At 40.7% G+C, this 27,228-nt stretch overlaps 1 protein-coding gene across 6 annotated transcripts in view; it reads left to right on the top strand.

The window, feature by feature from the left end:
- Positions 1-2,674: 2,674 nt before the first annotated feature.
- The window catches only part of FAIM (Fas apoptotic inhibitory molecule), a 31,151-nt gene continuing 6,597 nt past the window's right edge, over positions 2,675-27,228 (top strand). The window contains exons 1-6 of one of the 6 annotated variants that reach the window (XM_086365864.1): positions 2,845-2,974; positions 7,243-7,301; positions 8,624-8,756; positions 9,109-9,337; positions 14,191-14,240; positions 18,950-19,394. In XM_086365864.1, the coding sequence (XP_086221990.1) occupies positions 7,258-7,301; positions 8,624-8,756; positions 9,109-9,337; positions 14,191-14,240; positions 18,950-19,099 (606 nt within the window). In that variant the 5' untranslated portion in view covers positions 2,845-2,974; positions 7,243-7,257 and the 3' untranslated portion in view covers positions 19,100-19,394. Of the gene's footprint in view, positions 2,975-3,114; positions 3,646-7,023; positions 7,302-8,623; positions 8,757-9,108; positions 9,338-14,190; positions 14,241-18,949; positions 19,395-27,228 lie in introns of those variants that run through there. The other 5 variants (XM_086365953.1, XR_015150978.1, XM_086366028.1 and 2 more) reach the window with 5 other exon arrangements.

A 27,228-nucleotide genomic window follows, 5' to 3' on the forward strand; every position in this document is an offset into this window, starting at 1 on the left:
GGAAAGTTTTAAACCTGTAGGTATCAAGTGATGTAACATTTCCCTTTAATTTTGATGTCCATTCTTGCTGTTTAAGAAGTAATTTCAGGAAATCCATTAATTCATTAACAATTCCCTTCTCCAAAGGACGCCCAATGAAAACATGGACTCTTGTGAATGAAAGCACTCTCTTAAAATAAATCACTGATGTCTATGGGTGGGCTGGTGAGAAGTAGTTTGAGGGGCTAGAGCAAGAACATCCAGGCACTTCTCGGGAAACAAGAAAACAATCTGAGAGTGGAAATAAAGTCAAAAGCAGGATCACCAGGCGAGTATGTTTCACACTCAGGTCAATACCTTTCACGGTGTTTTGTTCACACTTTCTTTTCATAACAATCCTCTTTGATAACAACTGGCCATGCCTACCTCCAGTGTGCTGGGCCCAGGGAATAAGTAGGTAGAAAATACAGCCTAAACTGGTATGTTCCTTAATTCCAGATATCCCAGAATCTATACCCAAGAAGGAAACATTTGCAGAATTCGCAGAATATTTCGCAGAATAAGCCAGCGGCGGTATCAGACTGCCTCACTTATGCAAGGGACAGACTTGAATGCACTTCATGAGTGGGCTGAACCCCTCTGCACTCTGGGGCCCTTAGGCAGAGGGGCTGCCCAGACCCCCAAGACAGGATCTATATTCATGTACAATACTTTTCTAACAGCAGATTCTGATACAGGCTGGCTTCATGTGCTGGTCCTGCAACTTCTGTAGGGCTTTGCTGCTGCTGCTGCTGCTGCTGCTAAGTCACTTCAGTCATGTCCGACTCTGTGCGATCCCAGAGACGGCAGCCCACCAGGGTCCCCCATCCCTGGGATTCTCCAGGCAAGAACACTGGAGTGGGTTGCCATTTCCTTCTCCAATGCACGAAAGTGAAAAGTGAAAATGAAGTCGCTCAGTCGTGTCCGACACTTAGCAACCCCATGGACTGCAGCCTACCAGGCTCCTCCATCCATAGGATTTTCCAGACAAGAGTACTGGAGTGGGGTGCCATTGCCTTCTCCGCTGTAGGGCTTTGAGTCTCTGTAAAATGGGAATAACTACTGGACTGTTGTGAGAACTACAGGCAATAATATACAAGGCACAAAGCAAGCATTCAATAAATTATACCTTATTGGTCTTGTAAAAGATATTCTGATTCCCAAAGTTTTACAAGAAAAGATTCTTCATTAAACAATATTTTTGAGCTGCTGCCCAACCAGGGTTTCCTGGCCCTAACCCAACAATTCACAAGTGTTTCTCAGAAGATCTAAGGACAAGAAAAAGGAATTAGGGACGCATCTTCATCTATTTCTGGAAATTTCCACTCTGGGGCCTTTTGCCTTCTCCCCTATCTCCCTGGTTCATTCTTTCAATCATCATTTATTGAAAAGTCTCTATTCAAGACACCGGTGCAGAAGAAAATGCAAGTATGAAAAGTCTTTGTCTCCAGGGAGCATTCAATACAGGGTAGCAAACAGGAAATCAGTGCTCTCTAAGCAGAATCCCTGTAACATAATTTCCCTAGGAATTCAGTCCATTACTTCGAAGACTAGTTAATCTAATCAATAGATTCTTCTTTATTATTATTATTTCTCAACTGCTGTTCTCTCACATACTTGCTCAGCATCCTCACTACCAATCCCAGAGGTGAAACAATCCTTTACATTAACACCAAGCTGAGGGAAGAAACTATACACTGGGACCTGTATGTCCCTTTGCCCTCAAATCTTCAGAGCCCCCAGAGAACCCTTTCACATGTTGGTTTTGCTGCTGAACCCATTTTCCACAGGAACCACTCACTGCTCTTTTCAGATGGCCCACTCAACCATCCCCTCCTCTGCAGTTATTGCTGTCTCTTCTTAATGAAAATCAAGGCCACCTGAAACATTACTCAGGTCTACTCTTCATTCATTCAACAACACTTATCAGAGCACAGTAGGAGCCTGCACTGTGCAGACGTGGGAGCTGCTACAGTGAGAACCAAGCGGCCATGGTCCTTGACTTCACAAACCTCAGCCTACTATTAAGCTGCGAGGGAGCCATGCTCTGTCGCTTCAGCCCTGTGCGACTGCGACCCCATGAGCTGTAGCCCGCCAGGCTCCTCTGTCCATGGGATTCTCCACGAAAGAACACTGGAGTGGGTTGTGGTGCTTCCTCCAGGGGATCTTCCCAACCCAGGTTACCAACCTCATTGCTGGCGGATTCTTTACCGCTGAACCACCGCGGAAACTCTCTTATGCTGTACATTCAACAAAGATTACACGAATACTTGTACAACTTGAACAGAACTGAGGAGAATTCCAGGTGTTGCAAGTCTTAGGATAGTTTTTCTTAGGAAATGCTATGTGACGAACAATCTCAATCTCAATGGAAGTTAACTAAGGGAAGAGGCAGGGAGGAGCGTCCAGGCAAAGGGAAGAGCATCTGCAGAGGCCCTGGGGTGAAGGACTTCACATCATTTGAGGATCTATCTCAAGGAAGCCAGGGGAGACCGGGGCAACATCATACATGGGGCCTCATGCCCATCCTAACGAGTTTTGATCTTTCTAGGAGTAATCAGAAGCTTTACAGAGTTTCAAGGACACAATGCTATGATCGTTTTTACCTGCCCCGTGGCTTCAGAGCAGGCAAGGTCTGGTTTTGCCCACCGGGTTCGCTCCAGTGTCCAGACAGCGCCCGCTGTCAGCTGGTTCTTACGGAGGCGTCTCGGGGAGTAAGAGTGCAAAGACGGCCGCGCGGACCGCGGGCGTGGGTTGGGTCGCCGCGCGGGGGAGGGGCGGGCGGCGGTCGGCGCTGGGCACCTCGGGGACCTGAAGCGCGACAAAGAGTCGGCGCGCTCGGAGCTCTCGCTTCCGCGGAGGCTGCGTCTGGTTCTCGGCGAAGGGCCTAGGAGGTCCAGTCGGCGGAACCCACCGGTCTCTGGGCCCAGACCCCCCAGAGGCCCACGGCGCCCAGGTGAGCCTCACGTCCCAGGTGGGGCAGCCCGGCCGGCCCGGAAGCCCCTGCGCGCAGCGCCGGGCGCCCCCGCCGCGGTGCGAGCAGCCGCCATCTCCGGGCTGCGGCGACGGCGGCGGCGGGCGTGCTGGGCCGTGGGCGGTGCCCTGGCGGCGGTGCGACCCCGCGGTGAGGCCTAGGCCCGCGCGGGAGGCGGGTAGGGGACTCCGGGCGTCTCCCAGAGACCCGGCCTGGCGGCGGTTTGCTACTGCCCGGCCAGGCCCTGGAACCCGCGGCTCCGGCCTCTGCCCGACTATAAATTCATTATTTGTCGCAGTCGGAAGAGTGGAGCAGACGTCACAGGGAAGGAAGCGCAGGAGCCGAACCTTCGCTCCCGGGGAGCACCGGATTCACATTAAAGTGTCTTTCCTTCCAGTCCCCTTTTCCCTGCAAAAATGAGCCGGCTGTATTTTTGCAGAACCCGGATCACAAAGTGCTGCAGCCTGGCTTCTTTGTCTTACCAATACATCCCACGCGTCTGCGCGCGGCTGATGTTTGTCTCCATCCTTTTTACTGGCTGCGAACCGGTGCTTTGGTGCCAGGTTTTCCGCGCCTGACCAGAGCTCCATGCTTGCTGAGTGACAGGACTGTGATTCACTCCACGGATTATCTTCACGATGGTGAACAAACAGGTGGTTTTCAGTTCTTAGCTATTACAAAAAACGATTCGTTGAGCGCTGTTCCGTCTGGTTTCTTGATTGTGTAGAGAGGCTTGTGGTACTCATTGCAAAATGCTCCTTGGAAAAGTTATTCGCGGTTTTTGTGCCTCACATTTGGGAACACCTGGCTCAGAGAGCTAACTGACAGACCTTGTTGGAGGTCCCAGTGCTGATCCTGCGGACACCGTCAACACCTCTTTGTTAAGTTTGTTCAATAGCTGGCCTTACCTAGAGCTTTGCTGAAAAGAACCTGAATACCTTAGTAATTTTTAAAACCGACTTAGGTTTAGCTTGGATAAACCATTACAGTCCCCAGTACGATTAAACCTAAGTTAAAGCAAAATTCAAGCTGGGATTAGATAAATAGTGGAAACGTTGTAAAGTCCTACTCTGAAACATGGATGTTGAGTTGGTAGGACAGGGATTTTAAATGATTATGCTGAGGGATGTGTCACTAGAGCCTCAAGAAACTTGCCGTGAAGACCTGTAAACGTTCAAGTAAGTGACATTGTCCTTATCAGTGAAAATAAATGGAATTTGTTTTTCCATCCGTTTTACTTACATTTTAAAACGTGTGTGCTGAAATAGAGGGAATTTTTCTTTGTAATGATCATTTTCCAGTTTGGTCTCATGGTCCTGATAATTAAATGTATGTATAAGTTTTAAATGACAATGGATGAATTCCTTTCTCTCAAGTTTTAAAGCATAGGCTTCCTTGGTCTTCCCACCTATTTGGCAGGGCTAGGATCCTTTCTCTGGAGACTTTTTCTGGTTCTTTGTTGTTTAGCCCCTAAGTCGTGTCTGACACAGTTTTGAGACTTAGCGCGCCAGGCTTCTGTGTCCAAGGATTTTCCAGGCAAGAATACTGGAGTGGGTTGCCATTTCCTTCTCCAGGTGATCTTCCTGACCCGGGGATTTATGAACAGCACCACCCCAACACCCCAACCCACATCCCCCCACTCACCCCCACACCCCCACCTCCTGCCTTGGCAGACAGATAGATTCTTTGCCTCTGAGCCACCTGGGTAGCCCTGTTCTGTTCTTTACTGCTTCCCTTACCCACAGTGCCATGGCTGTGCTGTAATCATCTTTTGTCTCTCCAGTCTCTCACTCTGAGCTTAGTGCCTGGTGTATGAGTGACTGACGACTGCTAGCGTGGCGGATGAATTTAGAATATGACAGTAGCTTAGAGATTTGTGTAAATTTATTATTTATTATTTTATTTTTATTATTTATTTTTTTATTTATTATTTTTTATTATAAAAAATTTATAATAATTTATATTTATTTATTATAAATTTATAATTTATATTTAATTTAAATTTAATTAATAAATTAAATTTAAATTTAAAATTATAAATAAATAAAATAAATTTATTATTCAAATGAGTAAGGTAGAAACCCGGGACATGGACAGCTGTGATCATCTCTTGGTCATAAGCAAAATCGTATTCCAAAAAACACTACTGGCAAGACACTCGGGTTGTTTTTTTTTTAGTTTTGTTGAGATATAATTCATATACCTTACAATTCACCCATCTAAAGGATACAATTCAATGGGTTTTTTGTGTATTACAGTATTAATTTTTAAAAGTTGTGATCAATATACGACATAAAAATAGCCATTTAAAAATGTCCAGTTCAGTGATGTAAATGAACATAAAGTTCATTTATGATGTACAGCCATCACCACTATTTCCAAAACATTTTCAACACCTTCAACTGATACTCCCTAAATAAATGTTGAATGTATGAATGAATGTTGATAGTAGAGAGAAGTATATTTTATGTGACTTTGATTTCTAACCTCTCTTCTAATTTGTGTTGTCTTTTATGCTGTATATGAAATATAATTAAGAGGGTACTAAGCCTTATCTGGAGAAGGCAATGGCACCCCACTCCAGTACTCTTGCCTGGAAAATCCCATGGATGGAGGAGCCTGGTAGGCTGTAGTTCATGGGGTCGCTAAGAGTCAGACACGTCTGAGCGTCTTCACTTTCACTTTTCACTTTCATGCATTGGAGAAGGAAATGGCAACCCACTCCAGTGTTCTTGCCTGGAGAATCCCAGGGATGGGGGAGCCTGGTGGGCTGCTGTCTATGGGATCGCACAGAGTCGGACACAACTGAAGTGACTTAGTAGTAGTAATAAGCCTTATCTTAGTGTGGTAATACTTGAAATTCCTTAAAGTGAAAAACTGGGCAGTTCTTTCAAGTTTGTTGAATTACTGAACATTCTAGAGTCTCTAAAAGTTGTAGAGCAAAATCTGAGTGACGTCCCAAACTCTACTCTAATTTACAAAATACACATACCCTAGGTTATATTATGCTATTTAGCTTACTCTATTGCTCTGTGTTCTTTTTGCTTTGATAGTTGCAGGATACCCTCCACTTTCATAGGAGGTATCCTAAGAGGTATATTTAAGACTAGAAAAATCCACAAATATATAAGGTGCTAATTTTTAAAAAGGGATTTATTTTAGGTACAATGTATTTTGAATCTTTAGTTTTTATTCTAAAATGTTTAGCTTTTTTTTGCCTGTTGGGTTGCTTTTATGGGTGCTAAGCTCTTCTTTAATATCTTTTAAAAAGCTATTTGTCACGTTTGGTTATTTCCAGACAAAAAAAGATTGGCAATCTCCCGTTTTTACAAGGAAAAAGCACCCTTGGACATCTATATGGAAAAGACTAGACTAGAGTAGGTCTTGGAAGCAAAAAAACAGTTGAATTTATTATTCGGTAGGTTTGACAGGGGTACAATTGTTAATCCTAAATCTTCAAATGTGGATGGTTTCCTATGCATGTGAGTATTACATGTGCTTCTGATTTTTAGCATTATAGCCCAGATAATTACACAGGTGTTCTGGACTCTGGATTTGGCTTGGACTCTTCTGGTGACCTGAGCAACCGTATAACTTTTATAAATTCATTATTGGCACTAGTAAATTAAGTGGGTTTGAGTAAGTGGGCAAATTAAGTTTGCTCTTAGAAAGCAAACTAGTACATCCTTTGCTCCTTCCTGCAAGCTTAACATTTCTTTGAAGTTATCTTTAAAAAATTTTTTAAATTATGTATTGTACCATAATACAACTTTCTAAATTTTAATATGAAGATTGAATTTTAAATTTGTTACTACCATGTAACATGGTGCCTCCAGAGGGCGTATTCTGTTTATCCTGGGGTTTTCTGTATTCCCTGACCTACTGCCTCTTATCCTTGGGACTTCTCAATCTGAGAAGCAAGGGACCCAGAGGACCTCTACGTCTCTTGCACCTCTGATGTGGTATGATACTTGAAATAAACTAGAGTTTATTCTCTTAGTTTTAGGAAATTATAAATCCATAACAGGGAAAAATATGACTGGCTGATTTGCATGATTTAATTTATTTCCCTGACAATTAGAGATTGCAATTCTATTGTATGTAAAAGCTGTTTCATCAGAAACTGCATGCATTTTAAGAAATGGATTGCAAAGTTAGAAAAACTCTCTGCACGTGTCATCTTTGTTGCTCTCAATCTTTCTTTGCTGCACTTCTGCTTTTTTCTTTCCTGGCTCCTAATTGGATTAAAGACTGTTTTGCCAACCATGGCATCTGGAGATGACAGTCCTATCTTTGAAGATGACGAAAGGTAAATGTCTTGCATTGTGATAAAACTGGATTATGAAGCTTTAAGGATGGGCTTTAATCATTCAGGAGAGTATCCAGGCTACTTTTTTGGAGAATACATTTTGTAATACTGCAGAATGCATAGTTGCTTCTCTGTGATTTCCAGCAAGGGTGGTGAACACCTGGCGTGGAGGTGGTCACCACTAACGAGGCATCCTTTCCCATAAAACCTGGATGTGAGGTCTGCACATCCCTCTCAGCACAAAATTCTTGGCAGTCACTTCCAAAATGATATAAAACCTATTTACTGTTTCTGGTTCAGAGCCTACAAAGAAGATCAGAGTGAATGAAGAGGAGGATGTGGTTAAGAGAATAGACTCTGGGACCAGACTCCTAAAATTATACCCTATCTGCCACTTACTGTCATTGTGATCTTAGACAAGCCTTTAGCCTCTCTGAGTCTCAGTTTCCTCATCTGTAAATAGAGAATAACAGTACCCCCCTCATGGTGAGGATTCTTTGAGTTAATGTGTGTAAAGCTCTTAGAACAGTGATTGGCACACAGTAAGTACTGAATAACTGTTAGCTATGAACATTACTGCTGTAATGTTACTTCTCTCAAAGCTAAAAATCTGTATCAGTATAAAAATATTACTTATATGTTATATATGCATTATATATAATATATTTTTTATATTAAGACATTAATATAAAATACATGTTTAAGTTGTGCCAGAAACATCACAAGACAGAATTCTTTATATTTTTAATAAGATTTCCTGAAATAATGACAAGATTACTGTGTTCCATAATATTTTTGTATCTATTATGGAACATTTCTTCTATGACTTTTTTTCCTCAGTCTTAGTATTTTTAATTAGAACCTTTTTTGTTAAAATGAATCCCTAGTTATTGGTTCAAATATAAAAGGTTCTAAGAATTCTTGCTTTAGAGTGATAGGATCTGAAATGATAAAACCAAAATTAAATACTGTGCTTTTTAAATGACAGGAGGGAGGAGTAGAAACTTTTTACTGACCTTTCTGTGGCCAAGCTTAGAATACTGTCCTGGATAAACTGATTGATTCTTAATCCTATTACTATTAAGGTGACTTTGGAATTATCTGACTGTATACCCATAGATAGTAATTTCATCTTAAAAGAAGAATGCATAACAGGGTGAAAATAGTTACATGGATTGTAAGTAGGCTTTCTTAGCTTGTATCACTTTAATATTTTGTAATTTTAGGGCTTTTTAAGATCTGATATTTTCATCTTGGAAGGATTAACTGGTTATTCTGTTACTGTTTTTGCCTATTATAATTGCTTAATTTTATTCCCTTAGCCCTCCTTACAGCCTGGAAAAAATGACAGATCTTGTAGCTGTTTGGGAAGTTGCTTTAAGTGATGGAGTCCATAAAATTGAATTTGAACATGGGACCACATCAGGCAAACGAGTGGTGTATGTAGATGGGAAGGTAGGAAAAAATGGTACTTTGTGAAATCTAGTGTACAGAGAAGCTCGATTTTGCTAATGTATATTCATCCACTGTGAATTCAATGCTTTTCCCTTACAGTGGTTATATGTATATTGGCTTGTATCATTTTGCCATAAAAAGCAGACTAGTAATAGTTGTGGAATTCATAGACTATAACATCTAATATTTAACTTTAAAATGCCTTTATTTTCTAAAATCTTTGTATCATGAAGTAATAAAATCACATCTAAATAGCATTGCCATTTATTCCCTTTAATTATATTATTTCCAAAGTTAAACATTAAATTTTCTCCCATTTGTATGTTTTTAACTTCCGTATTTTATTACTTAGGAAGTGATAAGAAAAGAATGGATGTTCAAATTGGTGGGCAAAGAAACCTTCTGCGTTGGAGCTGCAAAGACAAAAGCAACCATAAATATCGATGCTGTCAGTGGTTTTGCTTATGAATATACTCTGGAAATTAATGGGAAAAGTCTCAAGAAGTATATGGAGAACAGATCAAAAACCACCAATACTTGGGTATTACATTTGGATAGTGAGGACTTTAGAGTTGTGTTAGGTAAGTGAAAGCCATTTCTGCAGAATTCGTTGGCTTTTTATGATAGCTGTTTACTTCAGTTCCTCTAACTCTCCAGACCTTTCATGGGAGCTTTGAATAGGAGAGTGGTACGTGCAGGTGTGTTTCTCACGTGTCCTCTGGGAATGAAGTATTTGTTGAATTGACCGATTTATACGGAAAATGTGAGAGCCAGATTTTATAGTGGTAGATTTGAAAATTATAAACTTGGGTTTAAAAAGAGAAATATTGATGTAGACATTTAATTTGTCATTATTTGATATTTCTCTTCAAAAGAATGTCTGAAGGCAGTTGGAAATTTAAGGTTTATCAGAAAGAAGGGAATTTTTCTCTAGGTTTAGGACTACAGCAGATCAAAATAATCAACGTCCAGGTAAAGTAGATTAAAAAATAAAAAGTAAGCCATTGATCCTTAAGCTAAGTTCTATTGTTACAGATTGCCATTTGTGTTCTTGATTTCACTCAGCCTACAAAACTTGAAAGACAAGCATTTGCTACCTTTGTTTATTACTGGTTACTCCTAGTATTTTCTGCTTCTCATATCACTGAAAGTGAAAGTGTTAGTCACTCAGTGGTGTCCAACTATTTGCAAACCTACCAGGCTTCTCTGTCCATGGAATTCTCCAGGCAAGAATCCTGGAATGGGTTGCCATTCCCTTCTCCAGGGGATCTCCCCAATCCAGGGATTGAACGCAGGTCTCCAGCATTGCAGGTGGATTCTTTACCGTATGAAGTAGCCTCCAATCACTAAGAGTTACCAGGGAATCCAACATTATGTAGATCACCTCATTGATTTATTGATTGATTTAGATAATACTGAGAACCTCATAAATGGCAGCTTATGTACCAGGCCTTGAAGACACGTAAATGAAGAGACTATCCATGTCTTTTAAGAGAGTATAGTTTAATTGAATGCTAGAAAAATTTTTTAAGAATGAAAAATACTTATCAAGTAATAAATGCACATGGTTGAAAAAAACAAACCAAAAAAAGAAAACCCTCTTGTATGGTTTATTTATTAAAGAAATTGGGTCAGATTTTTCTTGAAGAGGAGAGGGTATGTTCTGAATTTTGTGGATTCCATTCCTGTGATATTCTTCTATTAGTATTTCCTGCAAGTTGGTATTTGAAGAATTGATCAAATTTAAGGTTTTTTTATTTTTCAGGTAAGACATTATATTTATTCTATCAAGAGGCACATGGTTTTGCTTTGTCTAATTTTTTGATGTTGGCACCACTAATACCTAAGTGTCTATATCCATTAATTCATTGGCAGATGGATTCATTAATTCATTAATTCATTGGCAGATGGATTCATTCATTCATTAATTCATTGGCAGATGGATATATTCTGATTCCATCATTTCTTGTTCGTTAGCTGGAGTGCTCATACAGTGAGAAACTTCCTGTTGTCTACTATTTAGTTACACAGAGGCACATTTTGTATGACAAATGTAGGATCACAGCTTGTTTTCCCTTAACTACCAGTTTTCAAGATATTAAATTGATTCCTTTTTCTTTCCTAAAGGTGATCATTTAGGTTTTTTTTTTTTAATCATTGGGCTTCCCAAATAACTTGTGGATTTAAACAAATTGCAGTGTTTCAGTACACTACAATTATTATCCTTACTGATGCTCAAATTGTCCCATTTTTGGCCATTGTAGTGCTCCTTAGATCGGCTCCTGAGTCAAGGGAACTGTGTACATTCATAGGTAGATAGATATCGGGAGGAACGGGGAAGAGAGAGAGACTTTATCAAAAAATAAAATAGCTTATGAGTTCATACTGATGCTTATAATTCAAATTCCAGGATACCAGTTTTTTTAATTTAATCTCCTCTAATATCTTTATGTTCCTTCTTCCACACTGAGAATCCTTCTTCTCAGGGACACAGAGGATGATGCAAATAGAATATAATTACTTATTTCCTTTGTGCCATAATTATGTACATACTAATCTCAGTTAACAACAGAAATACTCTACCACCATTAATACAGTGACTGCCCAAAATTTGTCTTCCTTGGTGGCTCAGTGGTAAAAAATCTGCCTGCAATGCAGAGCCACTGGAGACACAGGTTGGATCCCTGGGTTGGTAAGATCTCCTGGAGGAGGGCATGACATCCCACTCCAGTATTGCCTGGAGAATCACATGGACAGAAGAGCCTGGCAGGCTACAGTTCGGTCACTAAGAGTCAGACACCACTGAAGCGACTTAGCAAGTACGCTTGCGCACAATTTAAAACAACTTTTTGCATATCATTTTCCAACTGTACTGCGTCTACATTGTCAGAACATACAGCTGTTATATACTATGCCAGGCTGCCATTGGGTGGCCACTCCCATATCTCCTGGACCCTCTGCCTTTCTCTCCGTGCCTCTAGCCCAGCTCAAAGTCCTTTCTCCACTCTCCAAGTGAGGCTTCTGTCTCAACGTGCAGGGAGAAAAGACTCTGTTCCTGGAGTAGATGGCTTGTCAGATGGCACCTCATCCTTGAACCCCAGGCAGCCTTTGACCCCCAGACTCCTTGTAAACACACAGGTCCTGCTTCTCTCTAGTCTTTGTTATAACAACCAAAGCTTGTCTTCTGGCTGCTTGATGACTATAGTCTTCTCTCCTGACACTCCGGGGGACCCTGACATTCACAAGTGGTTCTGGGGATCCTCCCCAAAATGCACATATATCTGTCTGTGCACATGGCATGCATATAACTCAGTTGGTAAAGAATCCACCTGCGATGCAGGAGACCCCAGTTTGATTCCCTGGTCAGGAAGATCCACTGGAGAAGGGGTAGGCTACCCACTCCAGCATTCTTGGGCTTCCCTTATGGCTCAGCTGGTAAAGAATCTGCCAGCAATGCAGGAGAACTGGGTTCAATCCCTGGGTTGGGAAGATCCTCTGGAGAAGGGAAAGGCTACCCACTCCAGTATTCTGGCCTAAGAATTCCATGGTATAGTCCATGGGGTCACAAAGAGTCAGACAGGACTGAGTGACTTTCACTTTCCCTGGAGTGAACTGTGGCCACTTAGCTAATGCCCAAGTGTATCATGGCAACATTTTGCTCTATTGTGTCAGCACTGTATTCAGCACAGTCCATCAAATACTATATTTTTTATTATGATTCTATAACTTTTCCCCAAAGTGAAATCATAACAAAATGAATAGAGATTATTGTACTCTTCAGTATGAAATTTACAGAGAAGGCAATGGCACCCTACTCCAGTACTCTTGCCTAGAAAATCCTATGGATGGAGGAGCCTGGTAGGCTGCAGTCCATGGGGTCACTAAGAGTTGGACACGACTTCGTGACTACACTTTCACTTTTCACTTTCATGCATTGGAGAAGGAAATGGCAACCCACTCCAGTATTCTTGCCTGGAGAATCCCCAGGATGGCAGAGCCTGGTGGGCTGCCATGTATGGGATTGCACAGAGTCGGACACGACTAAAGTGACTTAGAGGCAGCAGCAGCAGCAGCAGTGTGAAATTTAAGGCTAAATTGCTATCTGTCTATATGAATGCTATGCAGCCTTTTCTGTGGTTTCTTTGTGCCATCGTCCAGGTGGGTTAGTATGAGAGGCAGGGAGAATCATCTAGTCTCTTGATGTTAAAGAAAATTTGGGGAAGGACAAATTAGGAGTTTGGGATTAACAGACGCACACTGCATATATAAAATACATCACCAACAAGGACCTATTGTATAGATCAAGGAACTCTATTCAGTATTTTGTAATAATCTATAAGGGTAAAGACCCTGAAAAAGGAAAGCAATATTGGCTACAATCCAAAAAATAAAAATGAAAAATTAAAGGGATAAGGTCAAATATTATATTACTTGAAATATGTAAGTTTTGAAAAAGTCCATGGCACTCTTTAATTTGCTAAAATATATTGATACCCTAAATGGAAACATACTGTAATCCTCAGTCAGTTCAGTTCAGTTCAGTCACTCAGTCGTGTCCCACTCTTTGCGACCCCATGAATCGCAGCACACCAGGCCTCCCTGTCCATCACCAACTCCCGGAGTTCACTCAAACTCACGTCCATCGAGTCGGTGATGCCATCCAGCCATCTCATCCTCTGTCGTCCACTTCTCCTCCTGCCCCCAATCCCTCCCAGCATCAGAGTCTTTTCCAATGAGTCAACTCTTCGCATGAGGTGGCCAAAGTATTGGAGTTTCAGCTTTAGCATCATTCCTCCAATGAACACCCAGGGCTGCTCTCCTTTAGGATGGACTGGTTGGATCTCCTTACAGTCCAAGGGACTCTCAAGAATCTTCTCCAACACCACAGTTCAAAAGTATCAATTCTTCGGCGCTCAGCTTTCTTCACAGTCCAACTCTCGCATCCATATATGACCACTGGAAAAACCATAGCCTTGACTAGACGGACCTTTGTTGGCAAAGTAATGTCTCTGCTTTTGAATATGCTATCTAGGTTGGTCATAACTTTTCTTCCAAGGAGTGTGTAAACCCTTCTTTGATTCAATACCAGACCTTAGAAATTTAATTAAGACACTTCAGGTGATGTTTAAGAAAAAGGACATTCTCATATGGAAACGTCTCGTTACATTCATTTGTCTGCATCCTCCTTTATAGATTTTCTGTAACAAATCTTCATCAGTATATATCATAATTTTGTCTTAAAAGAGTGGTTTCATTTTGATTTTGTCTCTGAACAAAAAAACACAATTTCTTCAAATTTGGAAGAATTTCAAAGCCATGAAAAGTTAGTGGAGTTTTCAAAATCCAGTGTATCAAAATTTTCTTAAAATAATAAAGAGTTAACTTTATCTTTAAATCCCAGGTTATAATTTTTTGTAATCGGTTACTTTTACAGAGAAAGACACTCTGGATGTGTGGTGCAATGGTAAAAAAATGGAGACAGCGGTAAGTTGATCATTTGATCACTGTCACCATGTGCATGAGTGACCAGTGAAACGTTGCTGTGTTTCCTAACGATGCAGATATTTATAATTAATGAAGGTCCTTTTGGTTAAAAACAAAAGAGATGAAGTAATCCTGACTCCAGAATCTGAAGCCCTTTCCTGCGCAGTGCCTGGGGTAGTGAGAGTTTGGAAACAACTCATCTGGTGATTGGCACCAGCCTTGGACCCTGCTTGTCCTTTCCTGGACGATCCTCTATCCTAAAAAGATCTAGCCCACATTTTAAAACTTCCTTCCCAAAGGTTGCATCCTCTTGTGTTTATCCTGGTTAAAGTGGTGCTTTATACTACGGTTTCTCAAATTTGCATGCACAGAATCATCTCAGATCTTGCTAAAATCATATTCTAACATGTCCTCAGGTGATGCCCAAGTTGCTGGCCCATGGTCACACTCTGAATAGGAAAGCTTTACACCATACACTCAAAACAGATGGTACTTTCTAAAAGCAAAGGTTGTGAAAAAGAAACGAAACACACATGTCAGATGAGACAAAGGCAAACAGGAAAGGGCACTGTCACAAACCCCAGAAGACAAGTGGAATTTGTAGAGTAGCAGTGCTGAGAGGCTGCCCCGCTCGTTGTAGCCGAGAAAACCCTAGTGTGTTGGACTTTTGCTGCCTTGCACCGTTATGGCTGTGGTGGGATAAGTATAGATGTGAATTTCAAGTAGGTAGGATATAATCATGGTGTGCACAGCACATGGAGGAAGTGAGGCAGAGGAGACAGTCCTGGACACCAGGCAGTGTGGGCCTAGGAACTGGAATCACTGGGGGGAAATATCCACGTGTTATGGGATCAGCTGGCAAGTAGGGCATACCATCCTGGGTGTCCCCTTTCGTGCTGACTTCAGTTGTGACACCAGAGCTAGAGATGATGAAAAGCATGAGAAGCTCTCTTTGCCGGCATACTGTAGCTAGCTACCCATTGTGGTTGCTGCTATTACCTTCTTTATCTGTTGTAGGTCTGGGAGGGTGAGGAGAAGTCCTTGGAGGGAAGGCCTGGAATGAATTTATTCAGTAGACAAGCTAGAATCTGCTGGGCCTTGCAACTGCTTCTAAGGAAGTGCACAAGCCAGAAATCAAAAGTTACAAAGATTAATGTGTTTCTGTTTCTTAATCCTGATATTAATTCTTAAAGGGAAATGCAACCAGGGTTCACTCAAAATTGAATGTCAGCGTTTGAGCCACCCTCCGGTTCCATCTACCCATTGAGACTTTTATGCAGAGAGGCTTAGTGAGCTCTTCAATATTTTAGGGCCTGTTTTGGACCAGATTCAGTTACCATTAACATGGATTGGGTGCCCGATGCCATACCTGGTGGTCCTTTCTGTTCTTTCTGTCCTACCATGGAAATTTCTAGATGAAGAGTCAGCAGTTTGGGGTCACATTCCCTCCAACCCTCCAGGAATTCTCCTGTGCAAAAGTAGCATTGTTTCAAGAATGTGGTTGTAAATAAGCAAGAAGTTGAAATAATATTCATCCACAATGTCTTTGTTCCTAACTGACAAGAAGCCACAAGTGTTTGGACAATACCTCTCTCTCACCCAGTTGTCTCCTCCTTGTAACAGCAGCCTAGTTGGCAAGGTAGTTTTGGCAGCTCTGTGTCAGGCAGCCTTCCCCAGCACTATGCGCACCTGCTCTCGCTGCCTGTGAACTGCAGCTTTTTTTCTCCATTTCCTTTTCATCTCAAAGCATCATGACCAGATTATGTATCTGTCAGATTGCCAAGAAGCAATTTACAAGGATTGTATCACTCAACCCTTGCTCTTCTCTCTAAATTGATTTTGACAGAAGTATGCCCTAAAGGCTTTTTGCAAAGCTCAATGTGAAAAGGGCTAAAAGAATACACTGGACTCCAGGATCAGCACCCCACCCCCAGTCCTTGTGGTGGTCAGTACACATCCGTGTTGGCCAGATTCTTCCCAGAGAAAAACAAAAAGCTTCCCTCTCTGATGCCTCCTGTGCTTTCTCTGGTTAGATAATGTTAGCAACGGGACGGGGCCTTGCTCTGTCTGCTTTGGCTGCCAGGAAGCTCATAGCCAAGTTGTACATCTGATAGTGCTTCTTTTGCTTCTTGGCATAATTCATTTTTATCCTCTAAGCCTCATGCTCTTCCTTACTTTTCTGTGCTCCTTGGCCCCTATCTTTTTACTCTAAATCAGTGCTGTTCAACAGAAATATACTATGAGCCACAGATACGAGCATCATATATAACTTCTAATAACCACATTTCGAAAGTCTTATGGTGAAGTTCTTCTTAATAAAAATTTAAGTCACTGTATCAAAAATATTATTTAAAATGTAATAAATATATAAATTTTCCAATGAATTTTTTTTAACCATTCTTTGTTTCATACTAAGTCTTCCAAATCCACTGTATATTTTCCCCTATAATAGTGTATCTCATTTCAGACACACCACATTCCATGCGTGATTGCCACCTGTGGCCAAGGGCTGTTGTACCATATGCAGCAAGTCTAGACTCGGTTCAGTTCAGTTGCTCAGTCGTGTCCAACTTTTTGTGACCCGATGGGCTGCAGCACGCCAGGCTTCCCTGTCCATCACCAACTCCCGGAGCTTACTCAAACTCATGTCCCTTGAGTCGGTGATGCCATCCAACCATCTCATCCTCTGTCATCCCCTTCTCCTCCTGCCTTCAATCTCTCCCAGCATCAGGGTCTTTTCCAATGACTCAGTTCTTCGCATCAGGTGGCCAAAGTATTGGAGTTTCAGCTTTAGCATCAGTCCTTCCAATGAATATTTAGGATGGATTTCCTTTAGGATTGACTGGTTTGATCTCCTTGCAGTCCAAGGGACTCTCAAGAGTCTTCTCCAACACCACAGTTCAAAAGCATCAATTCTTCACCACTCAGCTTTCTTTCTAGTCCAACTCTCACATCCATACATGACTACTGGAAAAACAATAGCTTTGAGTAGATGGACCTTTGTTGGCAAAGTAATGTTTTGACTTTTTAATTTGTTGTCTAGCTTGGTCATAGCTTTTCTTCCAAGGAGGAAGTGTCTTTTAATTTCATGGCTGCAGTCACCATCTGCAGTGATTATTTTGGAACCCAAGAAAATAAAGTCTGTCACTGTTTCCATCGTTTCCCCATCTATTTGCCATGAAGTAATGGAACTGGATGCCATGATCTTACTTTTCTGAATGTTGAGTTTTAAGCCAACTTTTTCATACTCCTCTTTCACTTTCATCAAAGGCTCTTTAGTTCTTCACTTTCTGTCATAAGTGTGGTGTCATGTGCATATCTGAGGTTATTGATATTTCTCCCAGCAATCTTGATTCCAGCTTGTGCTTCATCTAGCCCAACATTTCACATGACCTACCCTCATATGTGTTAAATAAGCAGGGTGACAATATACAGCCTTGACGTACTGCTTTCCCTATTTGGAACCAGTCTGTTGTTCTATGTCCAGTTCTAACTGTTGCTTCTTGACCTGCATACAGATTTCTCAGGAACCAGGTCAGGTTGTCTGGTATTCCCATCTCTTTCAAAATTTTCCAGTTCGTTGTGATCCACACAGTCAAAGGCTTTGGTGTAGTCAGTAAAGCAGATGTTTTTCTGGAACTCTCTTGCTTTTTCAATGATCCAGTGGATGTTGGCAATTTGATCTCTGGTTCCTCTGGCTTTTCTAAATCCAGCTTGAACATCTGGAAGTTCATGGTTCACATACTGTTGAAGCCTGACTTGGAAAATCTTGAGCATTACTTTGCTAGCATGCAAGATGAGAGAAATTTGTGTGGTAGTTTGAACATTCTTTGGCATTGCCTTTCTTTGGGATTGGAATGAAAACTGACCTTTTCCAGTCCTGTTGCCATTGCTGAGTTTTCCAAATTTGCTGGCATATTGAGTGCATCATTTTCATAGCATCATCCTGTAGGATTGAAATAGCTCAACTGGAATTCCATCACCTCCACTAGCTTTGTTTGTAGTGATGCTTCGTAAGGCCCACTTGACTTTGCGTTCCAGGATGTCTGGCTCTAGGTGAGTGATCACACCATCGTGGTGATCTGGCTCACGAAGATCTTTTTGTATAGTTCTTCTGTGTATTCCTGCACCCTCTTCTTACAATAGTGTTAGGTTTTATGTTATTTATGTTGTTATTTATTGTAAGCCACCTATAGCCTGAGGAATCTGATTTTTAGAGTGGCGAAGAACACTCCATCCCTTATTGAGTGGGGTCTTCAGCAAGTTATTTAATGACTGTGTGCCTGTTTCCTCATGTATAAAATGTTGATAATAATTATACTCCAATCAGGTTATTGTGAGGATGCCATAAAGCAATGCATGTAAACCATTCTTTGTATAGAAGGAATCACAAATTTCCTATCATTTTTACTTTTGAAAAGACTGTATTATCTGCATAGTATATGTTATAGTCACATAGCCATGAGATATACTTTTTTTTTTTCCTCTGAAACAAGATTCTTAAAGACTATAGTGGTACAAATAAAAGACTTTGAATTTATAACTTAGACCTTAAAACACCTAAAAATAAGCTTATAATTTTAATTTTGCAAAGCTTACCATTGAGCTAACATGTACTTCATCATGCCTCCCTTTCTTGGTGATGTTAATGCTCTGGACAAAGATAAATGTTTCTGAAACACTAATTCCTCCTACTTTTGTTTGCCTAGGGTGAGTTTGTAGATGATGGGACTGAAACTCACTTCAATATTGGGAATCATGACTGTTACATAAAGGCTGTCAGTAGCGGCAAGCGGAAAGAAGGGATTATTCATAGTCTCATTGTGGATAACAGAGAAATCCCAGAGATTGTTGAATGACTTCATGTTAATGAATTTTAATCTTAAGAAGTAAAGATCAGGACTTTTAAATTACTGTGGTAATTAAATATGTTCAGCATGTACTTTTCAGTACATCTAGTCACCCTGTTTTTTAGTTTCTTGAAAGTAGTATTTTAAGCATCAGGAAAAAAATATGTATCATGAAAATTGCAATTTATTTTGTAAATAATGTAAAATGTTTTAAAGTCAAATGGAAAATAAGATATGGACCAAAAAATCACTACTGTTTCATAGGAGCAACTTTTAGTATAATAAACACTATAAAGTAACATCAGTGCTGCTTGATTTGTCTTTCTTGAAATGGATATCTTTGTATATATTTTTTTTAAATGTATTTCTGACCAGTGTACTCACTTTAAACTTGTTTTGTTGTTTTTATTTTTGGGCCGCCCTGTGTCTTCATTGCTGTGTGTGGGCTTTCTCTAGTTGTGATGAGCAGGGGCTGCTCTTCATTGTGGTGCACAGGCTTCTCATTGCAGTGGCTTCTCTAGTGGAGCAGACTCTAGAGCAAGGGTTTGAGGCAGGAGACAGTGGGTCTCTGGGTAAAACTGAGCCTTTGTTCTCACCCAGATACTCCAAGGACAAAGCTAGTGGTAGAAGCTGAGTTCTGCTAAAGCAAAGAGATAAGGTGCCTACTCCTGAGGTCAAGGAAGACTTCCCTGTCTCTACATGCTCAGGAAGTCTTCTTGAGAATCGAAAAGTAAGGGGACCCCACTCCATAATCAGTGTAGATATGCAGCCATAGGCTTCGACAGTGGGATCCTTCTTTGCAAAAAGTTGTGCATACATCTTGGGGAGGATCTATGGACCACTCAGGTGTGAAAAGAGAAACAATTGGCCAAGAGTAAGCAAAGACCCAGAAGGACTGTCCTCATAAGTGCATGACGTCACCTCAGTACTGTGCTGCTCCTCCTCACTCAGGACACCCGCATTTCTCTCCAGGTGTGTTTCCGCCTAGTGTCTGATGCACTGCACTCCCTGTTAGAGAGGGTGCCCATATCCTTTCTCTTGGGTGTGTATCTCTGCCCTGCTTCTGAGTTGGATAAACAAACTGGTTTCCTGTGTGCTCTCCCATACATTGTGCTGTGCCTCTAATAATAAACTTTGTACCTGTTTTTACAGTTTTTGCCTCCTTGAAACATTCTTGCTTTCTAATAGGGGCAAAAACCAGGGTCAGTTTGCTTCTAGCCCCGAGTCCCTGGTGGTCTAATGGGTAGCCTCTTGGTCTTCTTTCAGGCTACTCGGGTTTAATTCCTGGGCAGGGAACTAAGATCTCTCCTCAGGACCATTCACTGCTCTCCCTCCGAGATCAGGCTCAGTAGTTGTGGTGCTCGGGCTTTGTTGCTCCATGGCATGTGGGATCTTCCCGGACCAGGGATCAAATCCATGTCCCCTGCCTTGGCAAGTAGATTTGTAACCACTGGACCACCAGGGAACTCTTCTTTGTATGTTTTTAACCTGTGCAGATAGATTGTCTAGTTTAAAGCAGTTGTTGTTCAATGATATTAACTTAACTGGAGAAAATGAGAAATTTCCAGAAATTTAAGGAAATGTCAAATAGAGTAACATAAAAATTTAATCAAGAATTCGTTCAGTTCAGTCGCTCAGTTGTGTCTGAGTCTTTGTGACCCCATGAACCACAGCATGCCAGGCCTCCCTGTCCATCACCAACTCCCGGAGTCCACCCAAACCCATATCCATCGAGTTGGTGATGCCATCCAACCATCTCATCTCATCCTCTGTCGTCCCCTTCTCCTCCTGCCCTCAATCTTTCCCAGCTTCAGGGCCTTTTAGGTTTCTGAAAATGTAATTGTTTTTGTTTCGTCACCACGAGGCCAAAAAAAAGCAAAACGAGGAAGAAGCAAAGCTTCTTTACAGCAGACACCATCAGTTGCATCATCAGGCAGTAAAAAGTCAGAGTTGAATGCTTGTGTGGAGGTTAGCACCAGTGTTAACATTTTGTGAAAGAAACAGGCCCACCCAGGCAGACTCACACAGTCTACTCATCTCTGAAGTCCTTTCAAGGCAGGACAGTTTAATAGTAGAGCCTTTTATTAGGGTATTTCATGTCTATTATCAAATGGGGATCCTCCATGAGAGGGAGAATACTCCATTTTCTAGACTTGTTCTGTCCTCTACAGTAGCCATTAGTCTTGTAACTATTCAAGTTAAATTAATTGAAATACAATCAAAAACTCAATTCCTTTATCACACTGACCACATTTCAGGTCCTCAGCAGTCACACAAAGATAGCAGCTACCACGGTGGACAAACAGAACATTTCGATCATCACACCAAGTTCAACTGAACAGCACTGGCCTAGAGACAATTTCTCAAATTTAGTGAGCTGTTTTGTACTTGCACAGTCAGGGTTTAAGTCCAGGTTTTTCGAATGCTAAACCCCATTAGCTTTGCTACTGTCTCTCTGCCACTCATTATTTCTAAGAGATGTGTGGCGGAACAGAAGTACAACCATGCTCTAACACAAGGCAGAGAAACTGAAAACCATCCTCCTGCTTTTCTCATGCCACCCCACGCTTTCCTTCACTGCCACTTAAAGACGAGGAGATGAACTAAGAGGGACGCTTCTGAGGCTTTTTAAACTCATTTTGCATTTGCTGTTAAGTGTTCTGGTGTGGTGGTTTTCATTTCCCTTGAATAAAGGGAGTCTTTTAATGGCCATATTTTATCTGATACAAAAAATGTTTTGTGCCAGGGCCAAAAGTAAACCAGTTATTTTTAGTCACTTTGTTTTAAACTCTGATTCAGTCTTCTGAAGATCAAACCTTGTGAAGGTAGTTTGCCTTTGACTTGGTTAACTCCTGTTTTTTGGTTAGTTTTGTAAATTTAAAGCAGCATGTTAATGAGGAAGGGGTACAGCCTGTGTTTGAACTTCAGCACAAAAGGTTAAGTTCTCCTTTTGTTTTAATACTATATTTTAACTGATACACAAAATTTAATTTCAACATGCAATCAGAATACAAATTCTTTATGAGATAATTTATATCTTCTATTTTTAAGTTCTTGAGCCTCAAGTTCTCCATCCCAACAAATGAAGTTATTTGTTTTGTTTAATGTAATGAGATAGTTTAGATGTACAAAAACCAGAAAGCAATATGACAAACCCTTGTATTATTTTGCGGGTTCATCTATCATCTAGTTTAGTAATTAAAGCATTAAAATACAACTGAAGAGGCACATGCCCTTGCTATACCTAAACTTCTCTCTTGCCCAAGTAATCACTATCATGAACTTGATAATTATTATTACCATGCAAGTCTGTATTCTTTATCTGTATAGGTGTACAGCCCTAAAAATATTCAGTATTACTTACAATTTTAAATGTTAGATTCTATAGATTCTTCCTACAACTTGCTTGTTTCCCATTCAGTACTGATTTTAAGACAGATCTGGGGTGGTACATGTAACTTCAGTTCCTTTTAACCCCTGCATTCAGCCATATGAATTTGCCATCCACTTGCCTCAGCAGTTTTCAAACAGTCACTATACCATCAGAGCTCTAACAAACATCTTTGTGTCTCTGTGTATGTCCCTTGAGGATATGCTAGAGTTTCTCTTGGGCTTAGCTATTTAAACTGTGTCCCTGGACCAGTGACAATTACATCACCTAGGAACTTGCTGAAATTAAGAATCTCATGAATTGGGAGATTGGGACTGACATATATACACTACTATTTATAAAAAATGGCTGTCTGGGGAAGCCTTACAAATAGCTGTGAAAAGAAGAGAAGCGAAAAGCAAAGGAGAAAAGGAAAGATATAAGCATCTGAATGCAGAGTTCCAAAGAATAGCAAGGAGAGAGAAGAAAGCCTTCCTCAGCGATCAATGCAAAGAAATAGAGGAAAACAACAGAATGGGAAAGACTAGAGATCTCTTCAAGAAAATTAGAGATACCAAGGGAACATTTCATGCAAAGATGGGCTTGATAAAGGACAGAAATGGTATGGACCTAACAGAAGCAGTAGATATTAAGAAGAGGTGGCAAGAATACACAGAAGAACTGTACAAAAAAGATCTTCACGACCAAGATAATCACGATGGTATGATCACTTACCTACAGCCAAATATCCTGGAATGTGAAGTCAAGTGGGCCTTGGAAAGCATCACTACGAACAAAGCTAGTGGAGGTGATGGAATTTCAGTTGAGCTCTTGCAAATCCTGAAAGATGATGCTGTGAAAGTCCTGCACTCAATATGCCAGCAAATTTGGAAAACTCAGCAGTGGCCACAGGACTGGAAATGATCAGTTTTCATTCCAATCCCAAAGAAAGGCAATGCCAAAGAAAGCTCAAACTACAGCACAATTGCACTCATCTCACACGCTAGTACAGTAATGCTCAAAATTCTCCAAGCCAGGCTTCAGCAGTACGTGAACCGTGAACTTCCAGATGTTCAAGCTGGTTTTAGAAAAGGCAGAGGAACCAGAGATCAAATTGCCAACATCTGCTGGATTATGGAAAAAGCAAGAGAGTTCCAGAAAAACATCTATTTCTGCTTTATTGACTATGCCAAAGCCTTTGACTGTGTGGATCACAACTGTGGAAAATTCTGAAAGAGGTGGGAATACCAGACCACCTTAAACTGCCTCTTGAGAAACCTATATGCAGGTCAGGAAGCAACAGTTAGAACTGGACATGGAACAACAGACTGGTTCCAAATAGGAAAAGGAGTACGTCAAGGCTGTATATTGTTACCTTACTTATTTAACTTCTATGCAGAGTACATCATGAGAAACGCTGGACTGGAAGAAGCACAAGCTGGAATCAAGATTGCCAGGAGAAATATCAATAACCTCAGATATGCAGATGACACCACCCTTATGGCAGAAAGTGAAGAGGAACTAAAAAGCCTCTTGATGAAAGTGAAAGAGGAGAGTGAAAAAGTTGGCTTAAAGCTCAACACTCAGAAAATGAAGATCATGGCATCTGGTCCCATCACTTCATGGGAAATAGATAGGGAACCAGTGGAAACAGTGTCAGACTTTGTTTTTGGGGGCTCCAAAATCACTGCAGATGGTGATTGCAGCCATGAAATTAAAAGACGCTTATTCCTTGGAAGGAAAGTTATGACTAACCTAGATAGTATATTGAAAAGCAGAGGCATTACTTTGCGACATTACTTTGCCAACAAAGGTCCCTCTAGTCAAGGCTATGGTTTTTCCTGTGGTCATGTATGGATATGAGAGTTGGACTCTGAGGAAAGCTGAGCGCCGAAGAATTGATGCTTTTGAACTGTGGTGTTGGAGAAGACTCTTGAGAGTCCCTTGGACTGCAAGGAGATCCAACCAGTCCATTCTGAAGGAGATCAGCCCTGGGGTTTCTTTGGAAGGACTGATGCTAAAGCTGAAACTCCAGTACTTTGGGCACCTCATGCGAAGAGTTGACTCATTGGAAAAGACTCTGATGCTGGAAGGGATTGGGGGCAGGAGGAGAAGGGGACGACAGAGGATGAGATGGCTGGATGGCATCACCAACTCGATGGATGTGAGACTGAGTGAACTCTGGGAGTTGGGGATGGATGGGGAGGCCTGGCGTGCTGCGATTCATGGGGTCGCAAAGAGTCGGACATGACTGAGCCACTGAACTGATCTGAATGAACCCCTACTGTATAGTGCATGGAACTCTACTCGATGCTCTGTGGTGACCTAAATGGGAAAGAAATCAAAAAACAGTGGGGATATATTATGGCTGATTCACTTGGCTGGCTGTACAGCAGAAACTGACCCAGCAAAGTAAAGCAACTATATTCCAATTAATAAGGAAAAGAAAAAAGAAAAAAAAAAACAACAGACTCTCAGACCTTTCCAGCCTAACAAATCATAATCGGGTTTTAACTAGATCCTGTGGTGATCTGTTTGTACATCAAGGATTGAGAGGCACTGATGTAGGTATGCCACAAAGTAGAATTGCTGAATTAAAGAGGAGTTCAGATCTTATCAGAGACTTATCAAAATGCTCTTATAGGTGGTTGTGCCACTATAAACTTTGACCAGCAGAGTTTTCTACCTCAAATCCTCAAAATTTGATACAATCAGGATCTCAGTATTATGCCAATCTTTTTAAAAAATTCTATGTCATTTTATTTTCTCTGGTCACTAATTGGGTGTCTTACATGTTTATTGGCCATTCAGGTGTCCTTTCTCAAGAATTACCTTTTTCATTTCTTTTGACTATTTTTCTGTTGATATGTAATCCCATGACTGTAGTCTTTCCCTGATAGCAGTATAAAATGTGCAATAGATCAGCACATTTTGTGCAGCGCAGTCATGCTTTCCACTTCACGCACTATTTATATCCTCTAAAGAGCTCTGAGGGCAGGGATCATGTACTGCTGTATCCCCTGGGATCTAGCACACCCCTCACAGATGAAGGGCAGTGAGATTTGTATTAAAGTAGCCAGCTCAGAGGAGAGATCTGGAATGGAGATATATAATGAGCATCATTAGCATATAGAAGAGATTTAATGCAATGGAAACGAGTAACATCAACTAGGAAGGTTGTAGAGAAATGAAAAAGGAAGATTAAATCCTGAAGGGCTATAGCATTTAGGCAAGGGAGATCTTCAATGAGGAAGGAAATTCTAAAGCTATCAAGCAAAAGACAAACTTTGATTATCTAGAAATCTAAATGTTGCATAGTAAAGGATACCATAAGCAAATCCAATATACAAACAATAGACAAGGGGAAGAAACTTATAATGGAGATGACAAGAGTCAAGATATATGTAAAAGCTCTTAAAAACTGATAAGAAAAGTCGGGTTAACTGTAAATTGGTTAAAGGATATTAATAGCCTATTCACAGAAAAGGAAATCCAAATAGCAAATAAATATATTTTTTAATGCTCAAATTAATTTATGTTTAGGAGTATTATTTTAAAAATGAAAACAGGAAAAGATATTTGAAAAGAACAATGACTGAAATATGGAAGAAAGGGTACCCCCTCACACTTTGGTGACAAAATTAATAAAATAAGCCTCAATGAAATGAGGCAGAAGCTATATGAAAGTGGAGAAATAATTAGTAGAGGATGGAATAAAAGTGGAAAGGGTAATGCTGACAAATCTCTTGCTAATAACTGAAAAATTGTTCAAAATATATGAATGGGCATCAACAGAAATAACCAACAATAGAAAGAGACCCATATGATTTGTAGATTAAGAATTCATTAGCTATAAAGCTCAAAATGATTATGTTTAAAATGTTCAAGGTAATAAAAAGACAACTCTGAAAATTTCACAGAGAACAAAAAATATTAAAAGGCAGAGGAAAATTTGAAAAGAACCATATGGAAACTGTAGAACTGAAAAGTATGACATTAATAACTCAGAATCAGAAAAATAATAAATTGGGAAATAGGTGAGAAGAAAATATCTAGGAGAAAAATACAAAGAGATTATAGAGAAGAGTAATTAAAATATAGACTATACAGTTAAAGGTCAAATACATGTAAACAGAGTTCTAAAAAGACAGAGAATTATGAAAAAGTAGATTTGAAGAGAATTTTCCAAATGAAAAAAGGTAGCAAGCAATAGACTGAGGAAGATCTGCAGACACCAAGTAGGAAGAAAACCAGCCCTCGGTATATTATAGGGAAATTGCTAAGAACCAAAGAAAAACATAAAAAAATTTTAAAGTGTCTGCTGCTGCTGCTAAGTTGCTTCAGTCGTGTCAGACTCTGTGTGACCTCATAGACGGCAGCCCACTAGGCTCCCCCCATCCCCGGGACTCTCCAGGCAAGAACACTGGAGTGGGTTGCCATTTCCTTCTCCAATACATGAAAGCGAAAAGTGAAAGTGAAGACGCCCAGTCGCGTCCGACTCCCAGTGACCCCATGGACTGCAGCCCACCAGGCTCCTCTGTCCATGGGATTTTCCAGGCAAGAGTACTGGAGTGGGGTGCCATTGCCTAGTGGGAAAAAAATGCATATTAAAATATAGTTAATTTCTTAACAGAAATGATAGAAATAAGAGAACACTGGAAATAATCCTCCAAAGTGCTGAAATAAGTAACTACCAAGCTAAATTTCTGTACCCAGCAAAAGTACCATTTACTAATAAGGCAAATAAAAGCTGAACAAATTAATCAAG

This window comes from Bos grunniens, chromosome 1 (assembly GCF_055505025.1).
Source record: "Bos grunniens cultivar Pamir isolate PY7600 chromosome 1, Bosgru_T2T1.0, whole genome shotgun sequence".
Classification (NCBI taxonomy): Eukaryota; Metazoa; Chordata; class Mammalia; order Artiodactyla; family Bovidae; genus Bos; species Bos grunniens.